Below are 25,609 nucleotides of genomic sequence, written 5' to 3'. Positions count from 1 at the left end.
GAGTCGTAGTATTGGAGATCATATGTTGTCGGCGGAGTGTGAATTGGAGCCTTCCGGAGGAAGAAGCCGTCCTTGAGGAATGGGTCTACCATTGTTTTCAGGGTGGTGAACTACGGAAACTAGTTGGGGATGATGAAGAGGTTGACGAGAAACAATTGGAAAGGATGGTGAGAGTCGGATTATGGTGTATTTTAGATGAACCAACACTTCGCCCTTCCATGAAGAAGGTTCTATTGATGTTGGAAGGGACAGTTGACATCCCAGTACCTCCCAGCCCAACTTCTTTTTTTAGTGCTATTTAATTGTGTCTTGCTGTTGAGATTTTTGAATGGGATTGCGTAATTATAGGTAACTTTTCCTCTCTGTATTAAATGAATTGTATATCATCAATTGATGAAAGTATTGCTTCTTGCCACAAGTTGTATTAATAAAGAATTCTTGTGATTGAATATAAACGACATTCCGGTTCTGTAGTTTAATACTGTATCAAACCTTAGTTCAATGCTAATATAATTTAAACTTATAGTAGAATTATCTGTTATGCAATATGAGTCAAATTTATGAGAAACTTAGCAGCAAGTTTTTTCTTTTGTTTATATGTGTAGCTACTTAGACATTCATTTCTATCTCGAGTGTAATTATATGTAGCCAAGTAGAGAATTTCAAGTTTTGTCAAATTAGGATCAACACTTGTGTAAAATAACAGAAGTACCTTTGAATACTGAAAGATAGAGAAGGGTTGATAACATTAGAAAAGAACATCAAATTGTTGTATTATTATAAATATGTTACTCTACAGAGGTAAGTGTCCTGAAAAGGAAAATACAAGTATATAGTAATTAGTTGCACGACCTAGGCAAGACAGTTAATTTGTCATTTCCTGGTGGAAAATTACAATGCACTTTTGTTTTTCCACTATGTTATTTATGGCGAATTTTCATTGGAAAGCTTTTGATGCACAACCTATCTTTGTTTTAGGTGTTCTTAGAAAAAGAGTAAAACAGATAGTTTTTTTTTTAAAGGTAAATTTATTGATGAAGTCTCTTAAACAGATAATAAGTTAAACAGCTTTTAAAAAAATAAAAGCATCTTCACATACAAGGATTGACAAGCATCAAAAATAGTTTAATGTGCGAACAGGGAAAGTGAATCATTTGTACATTTTAAAATTATCCTACATGACAGGAAATGTCCAATTGATAAATTCAATAAATAACAACTCTTGCTAAACTTCAGAGGAAAGATCCATTCCTAGTGGCTCAAGCAAGGTATTGAAGTTATCAGTTCTCAATATCCTAACTTTAGCAAAACCGTCAGCTATTGAGAGGGGTTTTTTCTTTTCCCTCTGTAAAGAATAGTCACTGCCCAAAAACTCAAAATTAGACCAAAAAAAAAAGGTATTGTCACAGAAACAAAATGGTTAAGTGCAGAGTTATGTATTCCCTTATCTATGTTCAAAAATTGATAAAAAGTTTTTTTTGAAGGGTTTTTTATAAAATTTATACCCGTGCTTGGGATTAACAATGATATTTTGGTTGTATAGTTAATAAAACTCATTTTTTTTTATAAAAAAAGAAGATAATTTACTGTTAATACTAATATAATATTTTGCTATTTTATTATACAACATGATAATACTTTATTGGTGAAGAAAAAAAGGATGCAAAATTCGAAGCAGTTTCGTTCCTCAAAATCCGATGATAGGAGTACTAAATCCGCTAGTCCTTTACTTCTTAAAGGAAAGAATGCTAGTAGAAACCTTTGCTAAATCCCAAGACTTTGAATTGGTGGTGTTCTATCGGACTGGAAGTTAAGTTTCCTCGTGGCAAACACTCTTTTCGTTTAGATTCAAAATAATAATTATGACCGTGCCCATACATTTAATTCTGATATTTCTCCAAATATTGTTGTGGAATATTCAATTTGTTTGTTCTTCGTTTTAAGTACGTTTTCTCTTAAATTTTGATATATAACTATTTATCGAAAGATTGTGTACATTTCAATTTTCGTAGAAATAATGATTAAAAGTTTTGAGTTTAAAGCTCTTCAAAATATTGAATATTGAGGACTAATATATCAAGATTTCAAAGTCAATTAAGAAATAATAATAAAAAAATGGACAAAAGGTTATCGTTGATGAGTAATTTGAAGAGAAAGGGCGCAGTTAATATTATTATCTTCAAATCAAATAAAAAGGGTTAATACCAAGTACCAACTGGGAACATGCATAACCTCCGTCAGGACCTAATACTTGACTAGCAACAAATGACACTTGGGGTTCACCCAAGTTTCCAATAACATTTCCTCTTGCAACCATTCAACAAGTTGATCAAAGTGGAACGATGACAAACGGATCGAGAAGGAAAGATGAGGGCTCCACTCTCCAATTCATTCAATGTTCAATATTTTGACTATTCCAATGATAATGGCATTAGTCAATGGTCATGGTCCCTCGACTCTGACACCACTGTGCAACTTATCCTATACAATATAATAATGTAAAAAGTAAGCCTGAATAGACTGGACTAATCCATTCCAATGGTAAATTAACCATGATACGTTGCCCTTTACATCTACTGCTGATTTCATTAATATTTTATACCCCACACCGTATAGACAAAGACATTTCAAATGGTTAACCAATAAATCGTATTCTCACTGTTTGTAGTCATTCCCACCTAAATCCTTGAATTTCTTCAATCTGTATTTAACCGTGTATACCTCAAAGCTCATCAAACCAGATAAAGGATAACTCTCTAACTCAATAGACATGGCCACCATTTTATTACTTCTTCTTTCCGTCATGTCAACTGCGGTAGCTCAAACAAGGAATACCAACATAACTCTAGGCTCATCGCTAACACCCACAGGCCAATCTGCATGGCTATCCCCTTCTGGCCTATATGCCTTTGGATTTTACCAGCAAGCTGCCAAGAGCTATGCTGTAGGAATTTTTCTTGCTGGAGTTCCCCAACGGACAGTGGTTTGGACAGCCAACCGAGATGATCCTCAAGTTAAAAGCACAGCTAGGTTGAATCTTACGACTGATGGAAGGCTCATTCTGCAATCACCGCAAGGACGAGAAGTATACATCATTGATTCTTCTGAAAAAATTGCCACAGCTTCCATGCTTAATACTGGTAATTTTGTTGTATACAATTCTGACCAGAAAGTAATATGGCAGAGCTTCGATCATCCTACCACTACCATTCTACAAGGACAACATCTCTTAGCTGGGGTAGAGCTGTTCTCTAGCGCCTCAGAAACTGACCAGTCAACAGGAACATTTCGTCTTAAGATGCAGAATGATGGAAACCTTGTGCAGTACCCTGTGGAAACTCCCGACACAGCAAGCTATGCTTATTGGGCATCTGGTAAGATGGCAGAGGAGATAATGTGAGCCTGAATCTTGATAAAGATGGACATCTATACCTGTCCAATTCCACAGGCTTCAACATAAAGGATATATTTGGAGGAGGATATGATAAAAATGGAACAATTTATCTGATGAAAATTGATTCGGATGGTACTTTCCGACTGTATTCTTACGAATTCAATCAGAGTGGGAATCAATCAGTTATATGGTCATCTACGTATGACCAATGTGACCCAAGGGTCTATGCGGGCTTAATAGCTATTGCGTTACAATGAGATAAAGAAGCTGATTGTAGATGTCTTCCAGGATTTGCTCGAGTTATAGAGGGCAATATTAGTGCAGGCTGTGAAAGGAATTTCTCCACCGAGAGCTGCAAAAGCGATCCAGGAGAATCCAGTACACCATTCAGGCAGTTGAGAATACTGTGTGGGAAGATTCTGGATATTCTGTTCTGTCTTTAACAACCAAAGAAGACTGCGAACAGCATGTTCGAGGATTGCACCTGTGAAGCTGCCATGTTTAAAGACGCGGAGTGCAAGTGCAGAGGCTTCCTCTGAGATTTGGGAGAAGGAATCTTCGTGATTCAAACGTAGCTTGATCAAGGTAGGCATATCCAGTGAATCAAAGAAAAGCAACGTGTCTAAAGAAGGAAAGGAAAAACCTCGAATGGACATTCTAATTATAGGTGTTTCACTGATTGGTTTTGCAATCATTGTGTTGGTAATTCTGGGGCTTTCATTTATAGGAGTCATGTTTTCAGGTACAAAAGGTTTTCTACTCATAGCGGCATAAGATTGTGCGAGAATGTTGCTCCGATATCGTTTAGTTTTGAAGAAATTGAGCAGATGACTCATATTTCAAGGAAAAATTGGAAAAGGAGCATTCGGAACAGTTTACAAAGGGACCGCCAAGGTTGGATAATGGCGTGAAGGTCGTTGCAGTGAGAAATTGGACAAAGTATCAAATCAAGGGAACGAGAGTTTCAAAACGAGATGAAAATTATTGGCAGAACTCATCATCGAAATTTAGTTCGACTAATCGGATATTGCCACGAAGGAGCTAATAGGCTGTTGGTGTATGAGTACATGGTCAATGGATCACTTGCTGATGTGCTCTTTACACCTGAAAAACCACCTTGCTGGAATGAGAGGGTGGAAATATCTCGCAACATAGCAAGAGGTCTCCTCTATCTTCATGAAGAGTGCGATACCCAAATAATCCATTGTGACATCAAATCTCAAAATATACTAATGGATGAACAGGGGAATGCAAAAATATCTGATTTTGGTTTGGCCAAGCTGCTAAAGCCAGACCAAACCAAAACCTTCACTGGGATCAGAGGAACAAGGGGGTATGTTGCACCAGAGTGGCACAGGAAACTGCCAATTACAGTCAAGGCAGATGTTTACAGCTTTGGAGTCGTAGTATTGGAGATCATATGTTGTCGGCGGAGTGTGAATTGGAGCCTTCTTGAGGAAGAAGCCGTCCTTGAAGAATGGGTCTACCATTGTCTTCAGGGTGGTGAACTACGGAAACTAATTGGGGATGATGAAGAGGTTGACGTGAAACAATTGGAAAGGATGGTGAGAGTCGGACTATGGTGTATTTTGGACGAGCCAACACTCCGCCCTTCCATGAAGAAGGTTCTATTGATGTTAGAAGGAACAGTAGACATCCCAGTTCCGCCCAGCCCGACTTCTTTTTTCAGTGCTATTTAATTGTCAATTATTGGCACACCTTTTTCGTCTTTCTCCGTATCAAATGAATTGTGTACGATCCATCATCTCTAACAATTCATGTTCTAACATTGACCATAGTTTGCTTCTTGCCACATGTTGTATTAATAAAAATTTCTTGTGACCGCGAATAAATGACATTCCCTTTCTTTTGTTTGATGCTACGTCAAGATTTTAGTTCAATGCTAATATAATTTAAACTTACAGTAAACTTATCTGTTATGCAATGTAAATTAAATTTATTAGAAACTTAGCAGCAAGTTTTTTCTTTTGTTTATATGTATAGCTATTTAGACATTCATTTCTATCTCCAGTCTAATTAAATCTAGACAAGTAGAGAATTTCAAGTTTTGTCACAGTATCATCAACACGTGAGTAAAATAACAAAAATACCTTAGAATATTGTGGAGACTCCTAAACTAAAATATACTGTATCAACAGGTAGCAAAGGGTTGAAAAATATCAGAAAGGAACAAAAAAATTGTTCTATTATTATAAATATGTTACCCTACGGAGGCAAGTATACGTGGAAAGGAAACCATGAGTGCATAGGAATTAATTACATAACCTAGGCAAGGCAGGTTATTTGCCTTCCTGATGAAAAATTTCGATGCACTTTGTTTTCCAACCACGTCCGTTAATCAATTATAAACTTTTTAATTTCTCACGGAAAGATTATTATACTTTCTCAAGGGTCTTGTTTCATCGTAACAAGAGAAATAGGATTCATATGGAAGCAGAGGTATATGTCCTACAAATTGTTTAGGAAAAAATAATAGAAAAAAGTTTCATTTGGAGGGGCAGTTGGCATCATCTCCTGGCCTAGCTCATTTTCTAATTGCTACTTAAACCATCTAATTCTGTCAAGATGTTGGAAGCAGAATTCATCTGAGTAATTTCTGCCTATTTATAAGTTCTCTAACTTGTAAATGCTATATATTACATAAGCCTACCTTCATTTCCAAGGGCTTTTAATTGAAAGATTGCTGTAACATTCACCAGAAGATGTTATGCAAAATGAATAAAATTTATGCGAACCTTAGCCTCAAGATCAAATAAACAGTACATAACAACTTTCATTTTCTCTCATTTGTAAGTACAACGTGTGCCTCTGTACTAGTTAAGATGCGTGAAACAAGTTGAACTCCTCAAGTTGTGACTATGATCAACAATTCTGTAGACAGCAGTAGGTCTGGTTGCCTGAATCTCCTCAACAACAATCATGCATCAAAACTGCAACTACTATAACCGGATCAAGTAGTAACTGTTTTACAAGTGAAATGTGACAAAAGGCCCCGCCTTTTAAATGCCCCAATTATTTGCAAGGACTTTCAGGAGAATGACCCAATATGCACTTCATTTCGTTAGCATCATGTTGCATGAAGGAAGTAACAAGTATCATCAATGGCTAGAAACAGCATCTTACAATAATTAGCACTTGACACTGTGTCTCTCCATAGCTAGCACTTGGACAATTTGTTTAAAGCATCAAATACGCTCTGTAGGGTTATCTCCTCCACAATCACCACCTTGTCTCGTGATTTAGAGCCAGAACCTATCGAAACCTGCCTCCTTTTGACCCCCAAAACCTGCCATTTGAGAAGAATTAAAAGTTCTAAAACTTCATTGCATTAACTATATTCTAACAAAATGGAAAAACAGGGAATAATAAAATGGGGGCAGGGGAGGGAGCATTGAAGAGAAAAATACTTCAAGAAGAGTACGACATAAAGCTTTTAACTAACATTATTGATGTAACCCCAGATTTCAATCACAACCGTCAACTTACATAAAAATTGCTCTTAATATCCACTCCAGTCCACAAACAGACAACTTATCATATTTTGTTAAGGTCTTGTTACTAGGTGAAATATGCATCATAAAAGAAACAAAGGCACATTCTCTAAGAATGGATTAGTCAAAGTTCAATTCAAAGAACATAGAGAATGAATTTTTAGCAGTTCACTACTACCAAAGAAAAAAAAGAAATATACCTTGTATAATCATATGAGCCATAAACAATAACATTTACAACCTATTTTTGCCCCAGAAGAAAGAAAGCTCTCAATCACAATCATCAGTGACTTCAAAGGAACATCTCCTGGCTATTTGGGCAGATTTGATGGATCTCAATTAGCCAGAGCAGTTCAGGTCCAGATTCTTTTTTCATGCATGCTCCATTTGGTCTTATTCTAACTTGCTTCAGCCTTAACACTTCCTAACCATAAATCCATAAACACTGGTTGTCTACAATCCTTTCTCCAAGTCAAAAACTTACACAACCTTCTCATCCTGCACAAATGAACCGGAGTGGACAGGCTGTGTGACACATGGGACTACTACATTTACACATACATTAAATAATTCAGAAGCTAAAAGTTATTGAACTTTCCTATCATTGGGAAATTTGACAGGACCATGGCAAAGAAGAAAGATTATGGCGGAAGCCTTAATCAACTAGAAAGTTATAGGTAAAATCCTTCAATCCAGTGATGCAAGATGACATATCAGGCAAATGTTCCTAGAAGGGAAAGCAGATTTAGAATTCCACCCAGAGACACTTTTCCTGTAAGGGCATAGCTCTTATTTCCTGAATTTTAGCTACGGAGAACAAACAGAAGGGAATCCATTCCAACAAGCGGGTGGCACATATAAAAGAAAGATTAGCGGGCACAGTTCAAGATATCATAATACATTGATTTATTTTCTTATGATAAGAATTCAACGTAACCAAATTATCACTATAACAATGTAATCGTAGTACCCACCTAGTTGGAAAATGGTTTTCCTCTTTAAGTGAAATCAATAGAGATAAAAATTAATAAAGGAAAAAAATTGGGGGAAGATGAAAAGAACTGACGGAGCTAATATAATCAAGAAGCGCCGCGTTAGCTTCACCATCTTTGGCAGGCGCGTCTATCTGGACCCCTACAGCGTCATCGCCAAAATCTGGACTCACCACCAAGAAAAAAAGTACTATAAAGGTGAAGAAAAGGGAAGATGGGTGATAGTAGAAACAGAATAAGGTAGGTTAAAAGAAAAGGAAATGTATTGGACCGGTGATGGAGGACGATTTGGCGCCGGGCTTGGCGTGGATGGTGATGGCAACAGACGAGGGAGGAACCGAGCGGATGGACGATGGGAATTTGGGGTCGTTTTTAGAGGACTGAGTTGGCTCCGCCTTCTCGGCCTTCGCTTTTCCCTTCTTGGCTGGAGCCATGGATAAAAGTCGAAAATTACTCAGGTCAGCAGCCAAACACCTTGGTGGGTTCGGTGGAATAGCCGCGAGTTTGCGGAGGTAGGTTGTACAATGATTAACATAAAAAATATATATTTTATATCTTAAACCGGGTCAAGTATTAAAATCTTTATCCGATCCAAATTGAATGGGCCGAATGAGGCCGCACAAGACATGAACATTTTCCATATGTACATGGTCTGTATAATTGTTTATCATTAATCACATGAAATCGAAATGACCAAATTCTCATTTTAACACAAAATAGTTCTGTTAAACCATCAAATAGTTCAATTCAAGAGGTATATCAATAGTTATATTGTCTTGGGTTATTGAATGATTCTTTTCTATGTTTATGTGTTGATTAATGATTAAGCTTGATAATTATATATATTATTGTGGATTGAATCTGGAAAGTGAGCATAATTAAATATCCAGTGATCTTAACTTTCTAAATTTAGAATGATTTGATTTAAGTTGTTTAACAGTTTTACAATTGAAATTTACATAACTCACTCATGCACTCTGTATTTATTATGTCAAGGAAAGGAAAATACATGGAGCAATCCTAGGTACATCTAATAATAAATACATGGAGCAAACTCAAGGAGATGATTGTTGCCTGTTTACATGGAGGAAGCAGATGGACAGGGAGGAATAGATATATCAGTTATCCCCTCCAACATCATCACTACACTCTTTATGGAAGGACGGAGAGCTGGTTCATCTTGAATACACCAAAGTGCCACCATCACCATTTTTTCCAAGTTTTTCTTATCCACCTCTTCACCAAGCACAAGTTTATCCAACTCCTTCTCAACAAAGCATCTATAGACCCACGTGGACAGAATAATTTCCTCCGTTTTTGATACAGAGGTGTCCAAGTTCCTTCTGCAACAGACAATTTCCAGTAGCACAATTCCAAAACTGTAAATATCAGCCTTCACTGATATTGGAGTGTTTTTGTGCCATTCTGGCGCCATGTATCCTCTAGTTCCTCTTGCCCCTGTGAAGGTCCTTGTTTGATCTCCCATCAAAAATTTTGCCAGCCCGAAGTCAGAAATTTTAGCTGTCCAAGAATCATCCATCAGTATGTTCTGAGGCTTTATATCGCAATGGATGATGGGGTTCTCACACTCTTCATGTAAATAGAGGATTCCTCTAGCAACATCCAGGGCTATTCTTATTCTTTCATTCCAATCTGGGCGCATTGTTGTCTTGAAAAGTAGGTTTGCAAGGGAGCCATTGCCCATGTATTCATAAACCAAAAGCCTCTTAGAATCCTCAGCACAATAACCCAGGAGTCGAACTAAGTTCCTATGGTGAGTTCTCCCAATCGCTCGCATTTCTGCTTGGAACTCTCTTTCACCTTCTTCCACTAACTTCTCCAGTCTCTTCACAGCTATTGACTTTCGACCTTTGTATAAAGTCCCTTTGTAGACAGCTCCAAATGATCCCTTACCCAACTCTTCCCTAAAACCATTTGTTGCTCTCCGGAGTTCATTGTATGAAAATAATATCAAAGTGAGCTCCTCATTTACGCCCAAATTTCCATTTTCCAACAGCATTTTGTATCTCAGAACTCGAAATTTATAAATGAATAAACCAGAGATTGAAAGCAATACACATGAACATGCAACAAGACTGAAAGTTAGAAGAAGCAATTGCACCATCGTTTCTTTCCGTTCGATTGTGATCATCGGTGGCTTAATTACTTCAAGGGGTATGCTCTCGTTCTCTGCTTCAAGACTTCTCACCCCCACCTTCAAGAAAGCTGTCGACAACGTATCTCGGTCTCGTAGCATATACCTTAGTGGAAGCTTTTGTTTCTTGCAAACTCCACTCTCAAACTGTGCTGCCTCACAATTACAGTCTTCCAAACAAGTTCTGCTGCATTCATCTTTGGACATTTTCTCTTTACTGTAAAATACATCAGTATTCCATACTAAATTTTCCATTGGAATGATGTTATAAAAGCCTTCATTCGCCTTCCCTCCTTTACAGTGTGCTTCAGAATAATTTCTCTTGCAGCCAAGGGTGCTCTGATAAGGATCAATAAAATCAGTCCCGGGAAGGCATACACAGTAAGGTTGGAAATCATTGAATGTGCAGAAGCTATTGAAACCACAAAAACCTTTAACTTTGCATAAATTCTCCAACGCACGGAACCTAGGAAAAGTTTGGAGTCTACCACTTCGCTCAAACAGATGAGTATATAACCGGAAATTTCCATCAACATCAAGCCTTGCACTATAAACGATACTGCTGTTGTCCTTTTCATCGTCAGAGTCTCCCTCGGGCAAAAATGAAACGTCAAGTGTCCGGGAGATGGACAAATTACTGCTATTGATGAGTTGTAGGCGGCCTGTCGTCGAGTTAAGATAAAGGTGAAACTTGCCAATCCCATTAGTTCTACTGCTCCAATAGGCATTATCAGGAATATATGCGTCGTTTGAAGGGTATAGCACAAGGTTCCCATCGCCTTGCATTATGAGACGAAACCTTCCAGTTGAGTAGTTATTTTCTGATAAACTGGAGATCAACTGACCATCTGTGGATAGATTCTGACCACCTAAAATGGTGTCTGTAGGATTATTGAAACTCTCCCAAATGATATGACCATCATTGTTGTAGAGTACGAAATTGCCTGAATCTAACATGGAGGCAGAGGAGGCTGAGTCTGTTGGATTAACAATAACTTTCTTCTCTCCGCTCTCAGTTGTCAAAAGAAGCTGACCTTTCTCATTCAATATCAGAGTAGCATTTGACGTGACCGGCGGATCATCTCGATTTGCTGTCCATACGACTCTGTTAGAGCTCGTGCCCTTGCCGACCAACCAAACTCCAACAGAAATGCCACTGCCTTGATTGTAAAAACCAAATGCAAAGCGGCCAGAAGGCGAAGCCCATGATGTGGACTCGGTGACGGATTTCAGTGAAGAGCCCAGTCGTATGATGGCAGGATGCTTTTCCTCAACTTGTCTAGCCAAGCATACCGAAGAAAGGAGTAACAGAAGAGCCGGTACGACTGAAGCCATGAGGAGAGGTGGAACTGAAAACTAGTCAAGCAAATGAAAATAATGCATATCCTAATGCGTGGTCTTGGTTTGGAAGGCAAAGTTTTCCGTGGACAACATTGTTTACTGGGTCTCCGTTGACTCATTCCAATATCAAGTCTTTGTCCTCATTTCATTGCAATTGCTCAACAAACTGACAAATATATGGACTTATTCTCCACGTCATACTAGCCGTACGTGCACCCCTATAAGGGCCCCAAGTATTAAATTATTTTACTCTTTAAATAAATATTATAGCCTATAAAAGTACGACTCATTAACTGAAATGTAATATTTCATAATATAATTTTTTATGCCGACTTTTCCTCGCTTGACTGGCTTTTTATGGAAATTTATTGTATTGAGTTAATATTTCTTAATTGCTTTTATCTTTCTTTGAACGTGAAAAGACTTTAGGATGTAGAGATGGAAATGAAAGTTATCAATTTTATTTTGAAAAAATAGTTAAAGAAAGGTAAGGGGAAGGAACTGCAAAATAAAAAGGTAAGAGGGGGTGCTTTGTCCACATTTAAACAAAAAAAAAATTGCTTATTGTAAATCTGAGACTTATCTCATTGTAAAATCTGTGAAACTTGTGCCTTTTTTCTTTTTTTTTCCTATTATAATTAATTACAGTAAATTCTAATCTTAGTTAATTGAGTTAATTAGGATTATAAATATTAACAAGAGTTAATTTGTTTTTTTTTTGAAAAAAAAAATCTAGGGACTAGTATGTACTCTATATATAATATCATTTTAGACCTTTTTTTTTTAAAAAAAGAAAACACCGTGGATTATGTTTTAATTAATAAATATAAAAAATTTTATTTTTAATATAATTTAAACTTTTTATTGATATTAATTAAAACTTTTATAGATATCAACACATGCTTGGTACAGACATTTTTGAGGTATATAAAAAAAATACACATAGAATCGCTGAAGGAATGCACAAATGAGAGTAGAATAATTAGCAGGGTAAAAGATACCACTAATAAGCAACATGGGAAAGTGATGGAAATGGAGGAACTGGTACATCCATTTTTCCTTCCAGCATCAAGGTCACATTCTTCACCAAAGGACGCAAGGTTGGATCATCTTGAATGCACCAAAGTCCCACCTTCACAAACCTTTCTAGCATTTTCAAGTCCACTTCTTCACCTTCCACAAGCTTATTCAACTCTCCAGCAACAAAGCAATTGTATACCCAAGTTGAGAGAAGTATCTCATCTGCATTTGAAACTTGTACTTCTATGCTACTCCTGCAACATATTATCTCCAATAGTAAGACTCCAAAACTGTATACATCAGCTTTTACTGATAGCGAGGCATTCCTCTGCCATTCAGGTGCCAAGTGCCCTGCTGTCCCTATGATCCCAGAAATGCTTGTTTGATTAGGCCTCAATAGCTTTGCCAATCCGAAATCTGAAATTTTCGCAGTCATAGAATCATCCAAGAGTATGTTCTGGGGCTTGATGTTGCAATGGATGATGCAGACCTCACACTCTTCATGTAAATAAAGGATGCCTTTAGCCACGTCCAATGCAATTCTGGCTCTCTCTTTCCAAATTGGGCGTTCATTGGTGTTGAAAAGAAAATTTGCCAGTGAGCCATTGCGCAAGTATTCATAAACAAGAAGCTTCGTTGAACCTTCCACGCAAAAACCAAGCAAACGAACCAAGTTCCGGTGGTTAGTTCTTCCAATGACTGCCATCTCAGTTCGAAACTCTCTTTCTCCTTCCTTAACTTTTTCCAATTTCTTAACAGCAACAGTTTTACTACCCTTATACCCTGGCAAAATTCCTTTGTAAACCACTCCGAATGAGCCTCTACCTAACTCATCTTTGAAACCATCCGTTGCTTTATCTAGCTCACTGAAAGAGAATGATCGTAGTGTAAACTGCTCGGTTAATCCTGAATTTTTATTTTCTAAAAGCTTTCTATAACTTTGCACTCGATGCCTGTATATCAAGGCGCTAGATATTGCAATTACAAAACACAAGCATGCGACGGAACCCAAACTTAATCCCATAGTTGAAATCAGGCGTTGGTTTCCTTCATCGATGACTGTTGGACTTGGACTGCTTTGAGAAGTTGGGATGATTGGGGTGCTGCCCAGAATCAGCTTGATCAAGGCTGTGGTTGGTATATCTCCTTTTCTTTTACCATACATGAGCGGTAGACTGTACTTGCTGCAGGAGCCGTTGGAATGGAGAGCTCCCCCACAATAACAATCCTCCTCGCAAGCTTTTTTACAGTCTTCCTCATTCATATTCATCAGAGAATAGCCCCAACCCTCCCATTCCATATTTTCTAAAGTAGTCAAATTGTAATGCATCACTAGGTCTTTTCTTGCCTCGCAACCATCTAGAGTGAAATTCTGAGAACATCCCAGGAATTTCCTGCTCTCGTCGATAAAAGCGAAACCAGGATAGCAATAGCACTCAATATCGTTATCCCTGCTGGAACAGTAGCTATTGAAGCCACAGTTGCCCTTAACATCACATCGATCATCCAAATTCTGCCACTTCTTCGTCCCATTTGAACTGATATTACTTTCAAATTGGTGTGAGTATATTCTGAAAATTCCGTCAGGGTCAAGAGTTGCCCTATAGATAGTCACCGTTTTGTCCCCAATTTGAGAGCTAGTTGCCAAAACGCTTTCTTCGGAATATGAATACAGGAGTAGAAGGCCCCTTTCATTGAGATATAACCTCAAAAAAGAAGAGCCGAAAGTATTAGTGGCCCAGTACGCGTCTCTAGTATCAACTGCAGCAGAACGTACATAGGCTACAAGGTTTCCATCATCCTGCATTATGAGATAATATTGGCCAGTTGAGTGGTTTGATCTTGACACACTGGAAGTCAAATTATGATTCCTGGATAAATTCTGGCCTCCTAAGATTGTGTCAGTTGGGAAATCAAAGCTTTCCCAAACAACAGCCCTATTCTGGAAGAAAACAAAATTTCCGCTCTCAAGCATAGAAGCGGAATCAACAGATTTTCCCACATCAACAATAAGATTTTCTTTACCATTCTCAGTCTGAAGAAGCAAACCACCTTGTCCTGTAAACACTAAAGTAGCGTTTGAGGAGACAGGCGGATCACCTCGATTCGCAGTCCAGACAATGGTGTTTTCTGGCTGACCAACAAGCCATATTCCCACCGAAAACCCAGAGCCTTGCGGATAGAAACCAAATTCAAAATGCCCTGAAGATGAGGCCCATGAACTGGGGTGTTTTCTGGGATAGAGTGAAGAACCTGGTTTTATTATATTGGTCTCGTTTTCTTGAGCTATCACCTGTAAAGAAAGTAGAAGGAATAGCAAGAGAATAGGTGACACATGAGCCATGAGAGACTTTGGGTGCAAGAGAGAGAAAGAGGGAGCCCTTCTGCATAGGGGAAACTAAAATATATCCGGATGAAAATGAAGCTCGCAGACTTTGTTTTGAGCAACAGAGTAACATAACCAAAGTTCAATCTATTGCAAAAGTACCAAATATTGTTTACTTTTCTACCTTTTTATTTACATAATCTCATTCCAATACGCTTACTTTCAGGTCGTTGTTAATTTCTTAAATATTGGATGCCACCACATCCCTCTATCTCTATTTGGTTTGGGCAAAAGGTGAAAGGCAAGATTGAAAAACAATTAACAGAAAGAAATTTTGTAAAAACTTGAAATTTTTTACTAGCATATTAAATGGCCAAAAATAATTTAGATAACCAAGAATGTAATTTAATTATAATGATTAATAAAAATAGCTCTACACTAATTTTAGTCATTCCTGTTCATCAATCTCTCTTCTTCTTTTTTTCATTTTAATGAAAATTTCGTTTTTATTTTTTAATGTTTGGGGAAGAGAGGTTTCCCATCTTTTTTTTTAAGATGTCCTTTCCATGTTGCTTTTCTTAAAATTTTTTCATAAGTCAAATTTGAGTCCAAAGACTCAGGTTTTGTCTTCATTATTATTTTATTTCATACATTTTTGTTTCAAGGGAAGGAAAAGGCTTTTAGATAAAACAATAAGTTTTAGTAATAGACATACGGAATTCGTGAACTACTTAAGAAAAATTAATAGATTTTTATTAGGTTTAATAAGACTTTGTACTTTTTTATATTTTGTTAAATATGTTTTTATAAGTAACAGTTGATCCATTATTATTAATTAAAATATTATTTATTATTTCACATAAAAGATAAAAATATAATGTGATTATATTATGGTATCATAAATAAAAAAATAAAAATTAAATTTTGTTTATAATTTAAAATTTTTTAAAATATTATACTAATTTTTTATTGTAAAAAAAATATAAATCTACTCGTGATTCCTTCTTCCTTAAATTTCTTTTGGTCAAATTAAGGAAACTAATTTTGTCCTCTATATTTTCCTTTCATGACTCTCTTTCTTTCTTTCTTTTCTCTTTTCCTTTTCATCAAACATAATATAATTTTATGCCTCTCCATTATGTACGTTTATTCTCATTATTAATAAAACTTTAAGAGAATAACTAGATCTTGCAGGAACTTCTAGCATAAGAAAAATATATAATAATATATATACCATTGTAATTAAGGCACAATCATGAAAATAAATTTATGTAGCCGATGTCCCTATGTTACAAGAAAAAAGTCTTCTTATTGTTGCATATTGCTCTACTAAATTTTTTACCATCATTTCATATTATTGACAATGAGATTTAAAAATTTCATAACGGATTTATATATTTATCAATTATTAAGTTGACATATTAGTTTCTTTTCCAAAAAAAAAAACTTAACATATTAGTTAAAATGGATACACCTTAAGTATGTAAACTCAATTATGTAATTCTTTAATTTTATTATCAATGTATGGAATATTAATCCTCAAAATTTATTTTACACGCAGTACGACTCAAACTTCCAGTTTCTAAATATTTGATTCATAAAACCACTAGTCCCGATGAGTTTTTTGATCCATAAAATTCAAAGAAATTCAACAACTTTTGATAATTTATTTAAATGGTTTTTCTAACCAAAAATTATGACAATTTGTAGTGCTCATGAACTATTAGCTAAATTTGGTATATATATACTCAAATATTAGTTAATATCATTGGTTTGCTGATCAAGTTTTCAATTTTATTTATAATTTTTACTTAAACTGTCTGTTGTTACAGAGAATGCCACAAATATGGGTCCCAAAGGCCAGAACCGTTTGTCACCAAGCACGCAATCGGTCCCAAAACCCAGAAAGAATAGTAGCTCCAAATTAATCCACTTCTTAGGGCATTTGAAGCTGCCGCGAAGAGCAAAGACGCACGACGACTTGACTTGCCTGGATGTCTTGCAATATCTACAATATTTCTCTCAAAACCAAAGCACACGTTCAACTATAACCAATAAATTCAAAGACTCGTGACAACATTAATGTAAGAAACTATAGCTGACATTAAGTCTCCACCCGCTTAGAAGACTTGACTTGCTGCATTGCTGACAGTCAATTTTACAAATTAAATAGTAAGTAATGTATGTCCCACAAGCCTTCTTTATGTTGCTTTGCTAAAGACTTGACTTGGTGCATTGCTGGCAGTCAATTGCACGGATTAAATACTAATGCATGTCCCACAAGCCTTGTTTACATTACAGCCTCAAGGCTGGTCAAGGAAGGCTGGTAAAGTTGAACAAAGTTTAAAGCAAAGATCATTCGTAGTCAACAACACAGCTGTATAGCATTTAAGATTTGGAAACGCGACTTGTGCATTCAAAAGCATATTCACTCAAGAAACTATCAGCGTAACTTCGGGGGTTTAGAGCAGTGCCTACACGGAAATGTTGTGGTCCAATAAGTCCCAAATTAATCCCGTCAAACGTGACACTTGTGTCCAAAGTAGCGATGGCGGATATCTGTATATCTCAGAAGACCTGACTTGCTTTCAAATTGCAGCAGGTGCACAAAATAAAGTGCAATATATGCCCCAAAACCTTCTTTATGTTACAGCAAAAGGCTAGTTCAGGGAAAGCAAGTAAAATGTTCATGAGTAACTTTCAAGGCAATGGTCATTCACATCACAGTAAAGACTAAAGATCATGGTTGCATAGAATTTAAGACTTGGAAAGATGACCGGTATGAGCATGCCATAGAAATAACTAAAAGAGCTTCAACATTCTACATCTTCACCCAAAAACAACCCGCATAACCATGGGCAGACCTAGGAATTTTTCTAGCATCATTAATTACATAAAATTCTAACATAAGTAGTATAATTAGCAAGGATTTTGGCACTTCAGTGATGTCATCTGACACCACTTGTATCAACCTAGATCCAGCCCTGGGCATAACCTGTGCGCCTAGTTCAGAAATAGCTACCAGTCCAGTGTAGAAATTGTTGAATAAAAGTCTCAGAAAAGTTCAAGAATCATGCCCAAGACAAACATTTTTTAAACACTACAAGCATCAAAAGTGGTAAGTATGCTGAATTACAAGTTAGCGTTCTAAAACCCATCAACATACAAATGAATCAGCTCACCGAACTTGCCTAAAAGGTAAGCTGTAAGAGATATCCAGAAAAAAAGGATCAGTTTGGTAGTGCCTATAGCACCCCAAAATGATGCTGTGTGGATGCCGCTCCAAACTTGTAATGGTTGCAAGTCATTGCTGCCATACTCTGCAGTTGGCTTTAACCGCCATTGGGCATTCTAGGTGCTATGGTGATTGTGATCCCAAGGTGGAACACCAAATTCCCTCTTATATAACTCTCTAAATCAACAAACTTGATAGAAACACCACTCTAATCTACAGCATACCTAGACATATGAAGTATAAAAATATTAAATAAACAAATAAATTTAGAAACAATTAATTCTATAATTAATAAAATGAAATAGTAACAGATTGACGAAATAAAAATGACATTAATATACTAACTGATGAAATCAAAACAATAAACAAAGAAATAGAACAATTGATTATACAATAATGTGAAAATAATTGAAATCACTTCAATACTAAATAATTTGTTCCATTACAGGCATTTAAAGCATTCAAGCCCTTCATGGTCTTTTTCCACCACACACCCATTATATTCTTTAGTCTTTACCAAATGTTTCCCACAGCTACATTCTCGCTGCTGCTAATCTTATCACTACAAGCTCACGGCTAAGTGCCAATCATCTTATTTGCAATCTCAATACCAACTTGTACCTAAGTGCTTATATGGTCAGCATGACAAAATCTTTATTCTGTTTCTATTTGTTAGAAACAGATCATTTGCTGAGAAATATATATTCATACATAAAAGTTTTAGGGGTTTCACTGCGTGCCAAATTTTAGTGGCACTATGTAACAATATGCTCATATACTAAAATATTTTAGTACACAAGATTTTGACAAGGCAACCATATAGGTTGTTAGAGCACAAGTAGTTACATTACTACAGCTTCCTCATAAAATCTCATAGCCATGATCACATACAGCAGGTCTCTGAAGCTAGAAAGGGTGGGAAAAATAATTTCCACTAACCATATCCCCTTAAATCCCTAGTAAACAAGTTAAGTCATTGGAATGGTTTACTATTCTAGATGAATACAAGACTCTTATGAAGATCCAGTGCCTCTTTCAAAACAAACTTCGAAGTCATACCATTGTCACCACAACATTTCAAAGAAGAAGATTTGTTTCTTTTATATAACGCACTGGAAGAATGGATTCAATGTCAATATGACAAGTAATAATTCGAATAAAGTATCAACAATGAAACTATAATTCATATATTATGTCAGAAAGTATTTTAAAGCTGCCAAAGAGAAACTGATAAAAACACGTGACAATAAACTGATTATACGAGATTTTATGATGCTATCTATACAAAATGCAATGTCACTAAAAAGGTTAAAACACCCATGAATTACAATATGAAACCGTACTCAATATTTTCTTTGTTAGTGAAGCATTTCCAGGATCACCTGATAATCTAGACCATGCTGCACTGTGACCCATAAAATTGATGGGGATTGGGGAAGTAAGTACTGAAAACAGAACACTAACTCTTAATGCAGCGTATTGGAAATGCTGAAAATGGAAGACTAATCTGGCTAGTTCAATTATTTAACTGAATTCCACCATTTAAAAAGCTCAGTTACCTTTTGGATCTTACACAAGATGAAGTAAATAACTACCAAATACCAAAAGATGCAATGAGAAAAAACCTTATCTTGGTTAAAATTGGTACCAAATGCAGCAGAGAAGCACCTGAGAAAATTCACAACGCAAGGCTTCTTTCATTGTGAGAGAAGCAAAGCAGACATGAAGGCTGCACCAAGGAAAGTGTCAAGTGACATTAATTTGAAGCTTCTACCTATGCTAAACTTATCTTTTAAGATTTTTATACCTTGGAATGAATTCTGCAGCATTCAAACTCACTAGTATGAGAGTTGCTTTTAGTTTCCCATTCCTTTTGTTCTAAAAACTTATGTTGATAGAATTCTTGAAAGGACAGGCGATGAACTGCAATCAGATGAAATCCAAGTTATGGCTCAACCAAGAAATGTTTAGAGCCAAATTCCCCACAGGTCAGGACATGAATCAATACATATAAAGTTAATAGAAATGCTAGACCTGGATTTACAGAAAGAAGTCTTGAACATATGTCAACACAGTCTGGATCTAATCCTGGAAGAATGAGCTTCGAAAATGGAAGGCATGTACATGATTTGATATTCTGAAGCAGCTGAGACCAACAGGAACTTTAGACGACATTAAAGCAAGTCAATCAATTCATTTAGGTCAAAGCTCCTACCTGAACATTAGTCCTACCATGGAAAGGTGGGTAACCATTAAGAAGCTCAAAAAGAATAGCACCAAGACTCCACATGTCAACCTATGGCTAAGCCCCAAATTTCAGTATGTTCCTATTTAAATGAGGAAACAAATACAAACTTTTGAAAAGAGAAAGCACGAGAGAGAGACAGAGACAGAGACAGAGAGAGCAGAGAGGCAAAAGAGTTCATGAAAGACAAAGAAAGATGCCATTACCTTCTCATCATATCTTTGAAATTGTAGAACTTCTGGAGCCATATACAATGGGGATCCACATACTGTCTCAGCATACTTGCCTGGATCTACACATCTGTCTTTGACAAGAATGGGGAAACGATAGAAAGGGAAAATGAAGACAGACAAATAATCAATGCAACTTTAGTTTGGGAAAAAATTAATGGATTTTCAGACAGATTCTTCTCACTTTTGCTGGACAAGTTCTGAACCTAAAATAGTATCAGTCTTATACCAATCCATTAGCTCCCTTAAAATGAAATTTACCTTGAAAGACCAAAATCAGCTATCTTCAGTACCAAATCATCCTTGGAGCCAGACAGGAGAATGTTCTACTCCAATGAAAGCACATGGTTAACTGAATTAAAGGAATTATGATCTGAAAACTTTAATATGTATATAAGTTATACGTAAAACATAGTTGCTGGAGCTAACTATGAGTTGCATTTATTGATGAAATACAAAACGTACATTATTTTGAATCCTGCGATGTTATCCTAAAACAGCGGTTATAGTATTATTTTGAGTTGTGACCATTGTCAGTTACCTAATCTCTTTTAACATAAAAGTCTATTGTGGTGCCGAATAAGGATAGTTGTTATATGAGGTTACCCCAGCTAACTGCATGGGTTTAAAAAATCATGGGGATTTAGGATATGTTAATTTTAATTGTTTTTATTTGTCAGTTAATTAGCCATAAGGTGCCACATTATGGCAAGGAAGGAAGCTCTCACTACCTTGCAAAGAAAACATTGGGATGACGGGAATGGGGAGGCAGTTACTTAACTAGCAAACTGAGGCACAGAGATTACAACCAGAAGGAAGTTGTACGTTGTTATCACATGATGATAAAAGAAATTGCTTGCAAAACAGTTGCATCCCAGATGCTTTCTATATAAGATTATGAATGTAAAATATAACAACCATGCTAAAGATATTGCTTGCCATACTTCTGGTTTCAGGTCTCTGTGAATGATATGAAGGGACTGCAAAACTTCCAAACCAGCTCCTAAATTAAGGAAACAAATGTCATCTTCCAAAATATAATCTTAAATGAAGAAGCCTTAGTATCAACTAGATTGAAAAAATAGCTACCAAGTTGCTGCATAAATCTTCTGGCTATTTGCTCTTGAACTCTTCCATGATGCCGAATGTAAGAGGCTAGGTCTCCTCCAGCACAGAACTCCAGGACAAGGAACAAACAACTTTCAAACTGAAATCAAAGAAAATCAGCTGTTTCTTTTGTGGAAATCAGAGCAGTAAAACAGATATGGAATAAGCAATGTATTCTACATCATAGGCACTTGGTATTTGACATTCACATATTAAGCTTTGGAAAACAGGAAAAGCTTGCAGTTGTTCCTTCAGTTTCATCTAGTATGTAAAACATAATCACAAATCTCAATGCAATAATGTGATGGCAATAATTTGATGGAATCTATAGCCAGGAAATCATTTGTAATTAGGGATTTAGTATTATTATTAGCATTATTAGCATTATTTATAAGTTTTTCTATTTGCTAGAACTGGGATTAGCATGGTTGTACATGAAATACTAGCTATAGCAATTATCAGAGGGACTTAAAATGATTGAATATTGAAATCTCTTTCTCTCTCTTATTTCTGTCTACTCTCTCCCTCTTTTGCTTCTCCCTTTTCCTCTCTAATTTCTCTGCTTATCCTTTCCTTTCTTTATCTTTTCCCTATTCTATCTCCCCCTACTCTGTTTCTTGTCATTAGGCCAAAATGGAAGTTTGAGAAAAGCCAGACCCCTAGCCCCCATTGGCTCCATTTCCAGTCCCCTTCACCAGCAACTTGCATCCCCCATTCAAGAAGTAAACAAGATAGAAACTAAAAACACCTCCTAAAGATCAAATTTAAGTACCAAAAAGAAAGAAAATACGGAAAGCAACCAATCCTAAATACAAAAACTGTTGTCTCCCAACTTACAGGCTGCAGATAATATAACAGAAATTCCTCTGAGAAAATAGAAAGCGAAGACCGATTTAATTCCCCAGAAATTGCCAAGCAATACGAAATAACAAATCCGGGGATGAAGCGAAACAGGCAAATTTGCAATTTAACACAGAGAAATTGAAACTGTTAATCCATCAAACAGTCCACTCAAGAAATATATCAAATGGGTATTCCAGATATCACCTAAAATATCACAACCAACCAACTGTTGCAATCAATAAAATAGGAGAAAACTGAATATATCATCAAACCTGAAAAACGTGGAGAAGGCGAATGATGTTGGGGTGATTGACAGAGGACAGAAAATTAAGCTCACAATCCAAACAGTTGGTGAGGTGTTTGTTAAGCTTCGAAAGAAAAACTTGCTTCACTGCCACTACTTCTCCGCTTGATTTGCTCTCTGCTTTCCAAATTGTGGAAAAAGAACTTTCTCCCAGCTTTGATTTCAATATATAGTCCCCGATTGTCACTGGTTCCGATAGGCAGGGCATGGCTCCGGGTTCCATACTTCCATTACCGTTCTTACATGCTGGTACTGGCACCTGACTACTTGTTTTTTCTAGAAGTTAGGACAACGATTTTCATTTAATTTTTCCGTGCTTTAATTTATTAACATGGCATTAGTTTTTTTATATGAATTTGTTAATATTTTTTATTTACAAATTATACTACATGAAGCATTTTTCTTTGTTTTACTAGTGATACATTTTTAAATTTAGATCAACGATCCATAATTTGGTATCATATTCAAAAAAAAAAAATCTTTGTTTTAGTAGTAATACCTTCAGATATATTAAAATTAACTTTTCTTGAAAAGTACGATATTATCATATTAAAATTATCATTTTCTATACTGTTAACTAGCACTTTGAAAAAAAAAAACCATTTAATTCAAAAATTTTAAATTTTATTTTTAACAGCTATTAATGTTACTACTCCCCTAATACGCCATCCTAAAAAATTGTATTATTGTAACTATTGTCGATCATAACTTTTCAATTTTGGCTTGCTATTGTTTATATTTATCATTGATAGAAATATGAAAAAATTTATTTTCAAACTTTAAATGAAGTAAATTTTAAATATTATAATTAATTAAATTAAAATGTTTAAGATGATAAAAGTCAAAATTCAAAAATTTTGATATGTAAGGAATGTTAACTACGACAATTTAACTTTAAACAAAAGAAATTTAAAATTAGTATTGACCCAACTTTACCTATAAGAAAGGGGATGTATGTCAGTCGAGGTAATAGGTTGAATCATCAGAAGTCAGACTAGTAATTTTTTGCCACGTACTTCCACCAGTTGATAAGGAGTAAATAGAAGGCTCCATTATTTATCATCCCGCTGATTAATAGTACCGCACACTTTCTACTAATGGTCGCCGGCACTCTTTGCTCCACCATCACCACGACTATCTTTTTCAGTAGTAGTTGGTTTTCGGGTTTTCGGAGGAGGAGACTTGACCACTAGAACCCACATAAATGAGAACCCTAGGACCAGGGGTTTGCCCATATATAGCTTGCATTACCCAACTTAATTTGCACTAACATAAATATGGGAAGAAGACAAAGAGGGAATGGAACTTCTACTCTTTTAGTGGTAGCAGTAGTTGTTGCTGCTGATCTTGCTTTGATCCCAGACGCCATCCATACTCTCCACCACCAAACCAATATCAGGGCGGGATCAGAAAGTTTTTTAAATGGTATTATAATTAAAATAATAATAATTAAACAATATAAATATGTTAAAAATTATAAATTAAAAAATTTAATATTAAATTAAAAAATATAAATTCATTATGTTCATTTAATACAAGTAAAATATTTAAACTAATTATAATTTTTTATAATAATTTTTCATATCTTGAAAATGACAAATGATAATATTAGTCGAAATATTTTTAAATATATTATTATAAATATATATCACCTAACAATCATTCGTTCTCTCATTATTCATTCAATATAAAACTTGAATTTTTAAATAAAAAAAGTGAAAATGCAACCAAAGAAGGGTTAGTGCAGGTCTCAAGAGCAGAATGTGTAAGGAGAGTAATTTGGATTTTAATTTTTTTATTAAAATATTAAATTATATAAGAAAATTTTATTTTATATTTTCATGTAATATTTAAATATTAATATATAAACTACTTGTCAATAAATTTGCTTTGACTTGAAATCTTGGATCCCATTCCTTGCAAAATTGTAAACAAATTAATGAATTCAGTAATATTATGAATTATATACAATTTAATAAAACTCTATAAAAGTTGTATAAGAAGTAAAAATTTTTGTTAAATGAATGATGTCATGTGACACCACTCTTCTAAGATAGCTCCGCCCATAATCTTAGCCACAAGCAGCCACGCTACCTCCGCCCACTGAATTGTCTCTACCACCACCGCTGCTGCGACGTAGGTGCCCTCCTCACAATATTAGTGATAGATGCCCATGCCGTCCACTTAGAGAGGACTGCCCATACCGTTAACGATGTCGATTATGAGTCTATGACTGCGACTACTGCCCCGTTTTGCCCCCTAGAGCCACATAACTAATAATACTAAACCTTAGAGGCAAGGAAAATCAGTACGCCTGCCACATGCATGCCTTATACTGTGCATATGTGTCTATAAATATGTGTTGGCTGTTTCTCCCTTGTGCCGAACTACTTGTACCCACGATAAGAAATTAAGCGGGACGAGTATATCACTTATTAACAACACTTGTATGCATCTTTGCGGTCGAGTCAGTGGCGTCGGAACTAACAACTTGTATAAGTGAAATCTATATAATAGTATTTATTTTTTTTCATTTATAATATTCGTTACTGAATATAACATATTTACGTAAAAATAATAAAATTTCAAGAAAATGAACAAAGAAACTCACATGAACATGGTTATAGCAAAAGAACTTACGCGAATATATTACTTAATCAAATATTTTTTTTCTCAATCACTATTTATTTTATTAACTATAAAAAATCAGAAAAAGTCAATAAGTGCATAACATTGCCATGACCAATAAAGTTCGACAATATATGCTTACACTTAACAAAAAATACCATAAAGTAACCCAACTACTGAATCTATAAAACAAAACAATGTATCCCAACAAATCTTTTTACCAAAACAAGACAGAACAAAATATTTAAATAAGATATATGATCAGTCGTGCTAATCA

At 35.7% G+C, this 25,609-nt stretch overlaps 4 protein-coding genes and 1 pseudogene across 9 annotated transcripts; 1 reads left to right on the top strand and 4 right to left on the bottom strand.

Moving 5' to 3' along the window:
* The window catches only part of LOC110429277 (G-type lectin S-receptor-like serine/threonine-protein kinase LECRK3), a 5,855-nt pseudogene extending 654 nt beyond the window's left edge, over positions 1-5,201 (top strand).
* A 919-nt stretch (positions 5,202-6,120) lies between these two features.
* LOC110429280 (uncharacterized) lies at positions 6,121-8,406 on the bottom strand. Its single transcript, XM_021445231.2, has 3 exons — positions 8,170-8,406; positions 7,973-8,061; positions 6,121-6,701 (listed from the first exon to the last, which is right to left on the bottom strand). Exons 1-3 carry the CDS (start codon positions 8,330-8,332, stop codon positions 6,573-6,575), a joined length of 381 nt encoding a protein of 126 aa, XP_021300906.1. The 5' UTR covers positions 8,333-8,406; the 3' UTR covers positions 6,121-6,572.
* A 456-nt stretch (positions 8,407-8,862) lies between these two features.
* Positions 8,863-11,795, bottom strand: LOC110429275 (G-type lectin S-receptor-like serine/threonine-protein kinase LECRK1). The gene has a single exon (XM_021445226.2). It carries the CDS (start codon positions 11,386-11,388, stop codon positions 8,977-8,979), a length of 2,412 nt encoding a protein of 803 aa, XP_021300901.1. The 5' UTR covers positions 11,389-11,795; the 3' UTR covers positions 8,863-8,976.
* A 341-nt stretch (positions 11,796-12,136) lies between these two features.
* On the bottom strand, positions 12,137-14,917 carry LOC110429276 (G-type lectin S-receptor-like serine/threonine-protein kinase LECRK1). The gene has a single exon (XM_021445227.2). The coding sequence runs from the start codon at positions 14,756-14,758 to the stop codon at positions 12,398-12,400; it is 2,361 nt and encodes a 786-aa protein (XP_021300902.1). The 5' UTR covers positions 14,759-14,917; the 3' UTR covers positions 12,137-12,397.
* Positions 14,918-17,778: 2,861 nt separating this feature from the next.
* LOC110429278 (protein kinase family protein) lies at positions 17,779-23,005 on the bottom strand. Of its 6 annotated transcripts, none has more exons than XR_002446552.1 (11): positions 22,673-23,005; positions 21,540-21,657; positions 21,395-21,453; positions 20,712-20,776; positions 20,427-20,520; positions 20,191-20,271; positions 20,010-20,121; positions 19,783-19,898; positions 19,601-19,704; positions 19,319-19,420; positions 17,779-18,199 (listed from the first exon to the last, which is right to left on the bottom strand). XR_002446552.1 is itself a non-coding variant. In XM_021445230.1 (10 exons), exons 1-9 carry the CDS (start codon positions 22,925-22,927, stop codon positions 19,654-19,656), a joined length of 951 nt encoding a protein of 316 aa, XP_021300905.1. In that variant the 5' UTR covers positions 22,928-23,005; the 3' UTR covers positions 17,779-18,199; positions 19,624-19,653. The 6 variants fall into 6 exon arrangements, 2 of the variants coding, with proteins under 2 accessions (XP_021300905.1, XP_021300904.1); XR_002446553.1 differs by having other exon boundaries at positions 19,358-19,420; XR_002446550.1 differs by having other exon boundaries at positions 17,779-19,420.
* Positions 23,006-25,609: the final 2,604 nt, after the last annotated feature.

This window comes from Theobroma umbraticum, unplaced genomic scaffold (genome assembly GCF_002168275.2).
Source record: "Theobroma umbraticum cultivar Fairchild unplaced genomic scaffold, ASM216827v3 scaffold_44.0, whole genome shotgun sequence".
NCBI classification, from domain to species: Eukaryota; Viridiplantae; Streptophyta; class Magnoliopsida; order Malvales; family Malvaceae; genus Theobroma; species Theobroma umbraticum.
Note: the sequence above shows the minus strand (reverse complement) of the source record. Positions and strands in the feature narration are given on the sequence as shown.

What these genes read in the sequence shown, in the direction of transcription:
- LOC110429280 (XM_021445231.2), bottom strand. Translation starts at nt 8,332, where the DNA reads ATGGCTCCAGCCAAGAAGGGAAAAGCGAAGGCCGAGAAGGCGGAGCCA. An exon ending in CAAATCGTCCTCCATCACCG is followed by an intron (nt 8,062 to 8,169) that starts GTCCAATACATT and finishes TGGTGAGTCCAG; the next exon opens with ATTTTGGCGATGACGCTGTA. An exon ending in TTCTTGATTATATTAGCTCC is followed by an intron (nt 6,702 to 7,972) that starts GTCAGTTCTTTT and finishes CTCAAATGGCAG; the next exon opens with GTTTTGGGGGTCAAAAGGAG.
- LOC110429275 (XM_021445226.2), bottom strand. Translation starts at nt 11,388, where the DNA reads ATGGCTTCAGTCGTACCGGCTCTTCTGTTACTCCTTTCTTCGGTATGC.
- LOC110429276 (XM_021445227.2), bottom strand. Translation starts at nt 14,758, where the DNA reads ATGGCTCATGTGTCACCTATTCTCTTGCTATTCCTTCTACTTTCTTTA.
- LOC110429278 (XM_021445230.1), bottom strand. Translation starts at nt 22,927, where the DNA reads ATGGAACCCGGAGCCATGCCCTGCCTATCGGAACCAGTGACAATCGGG. An exon ending in GCCTTCTCCACGTTTTTCAG is followed by an intron (nt 21,658 to 22,672) that starts GTTTGATGATAT and finishes CTTTGATTTCAG; the next exon opens with TTTGAAAGTTGTTTGTTCCT. An exon ending in AAGATTTATGCAGCAACTTG is followed by an intron (nt 21,454 to 21,539) that starts GTAGCTATTTTT and finishes TCCTTAATTTAG; the next exon opens with GAGCTGGTTTGGAAGTTTTG.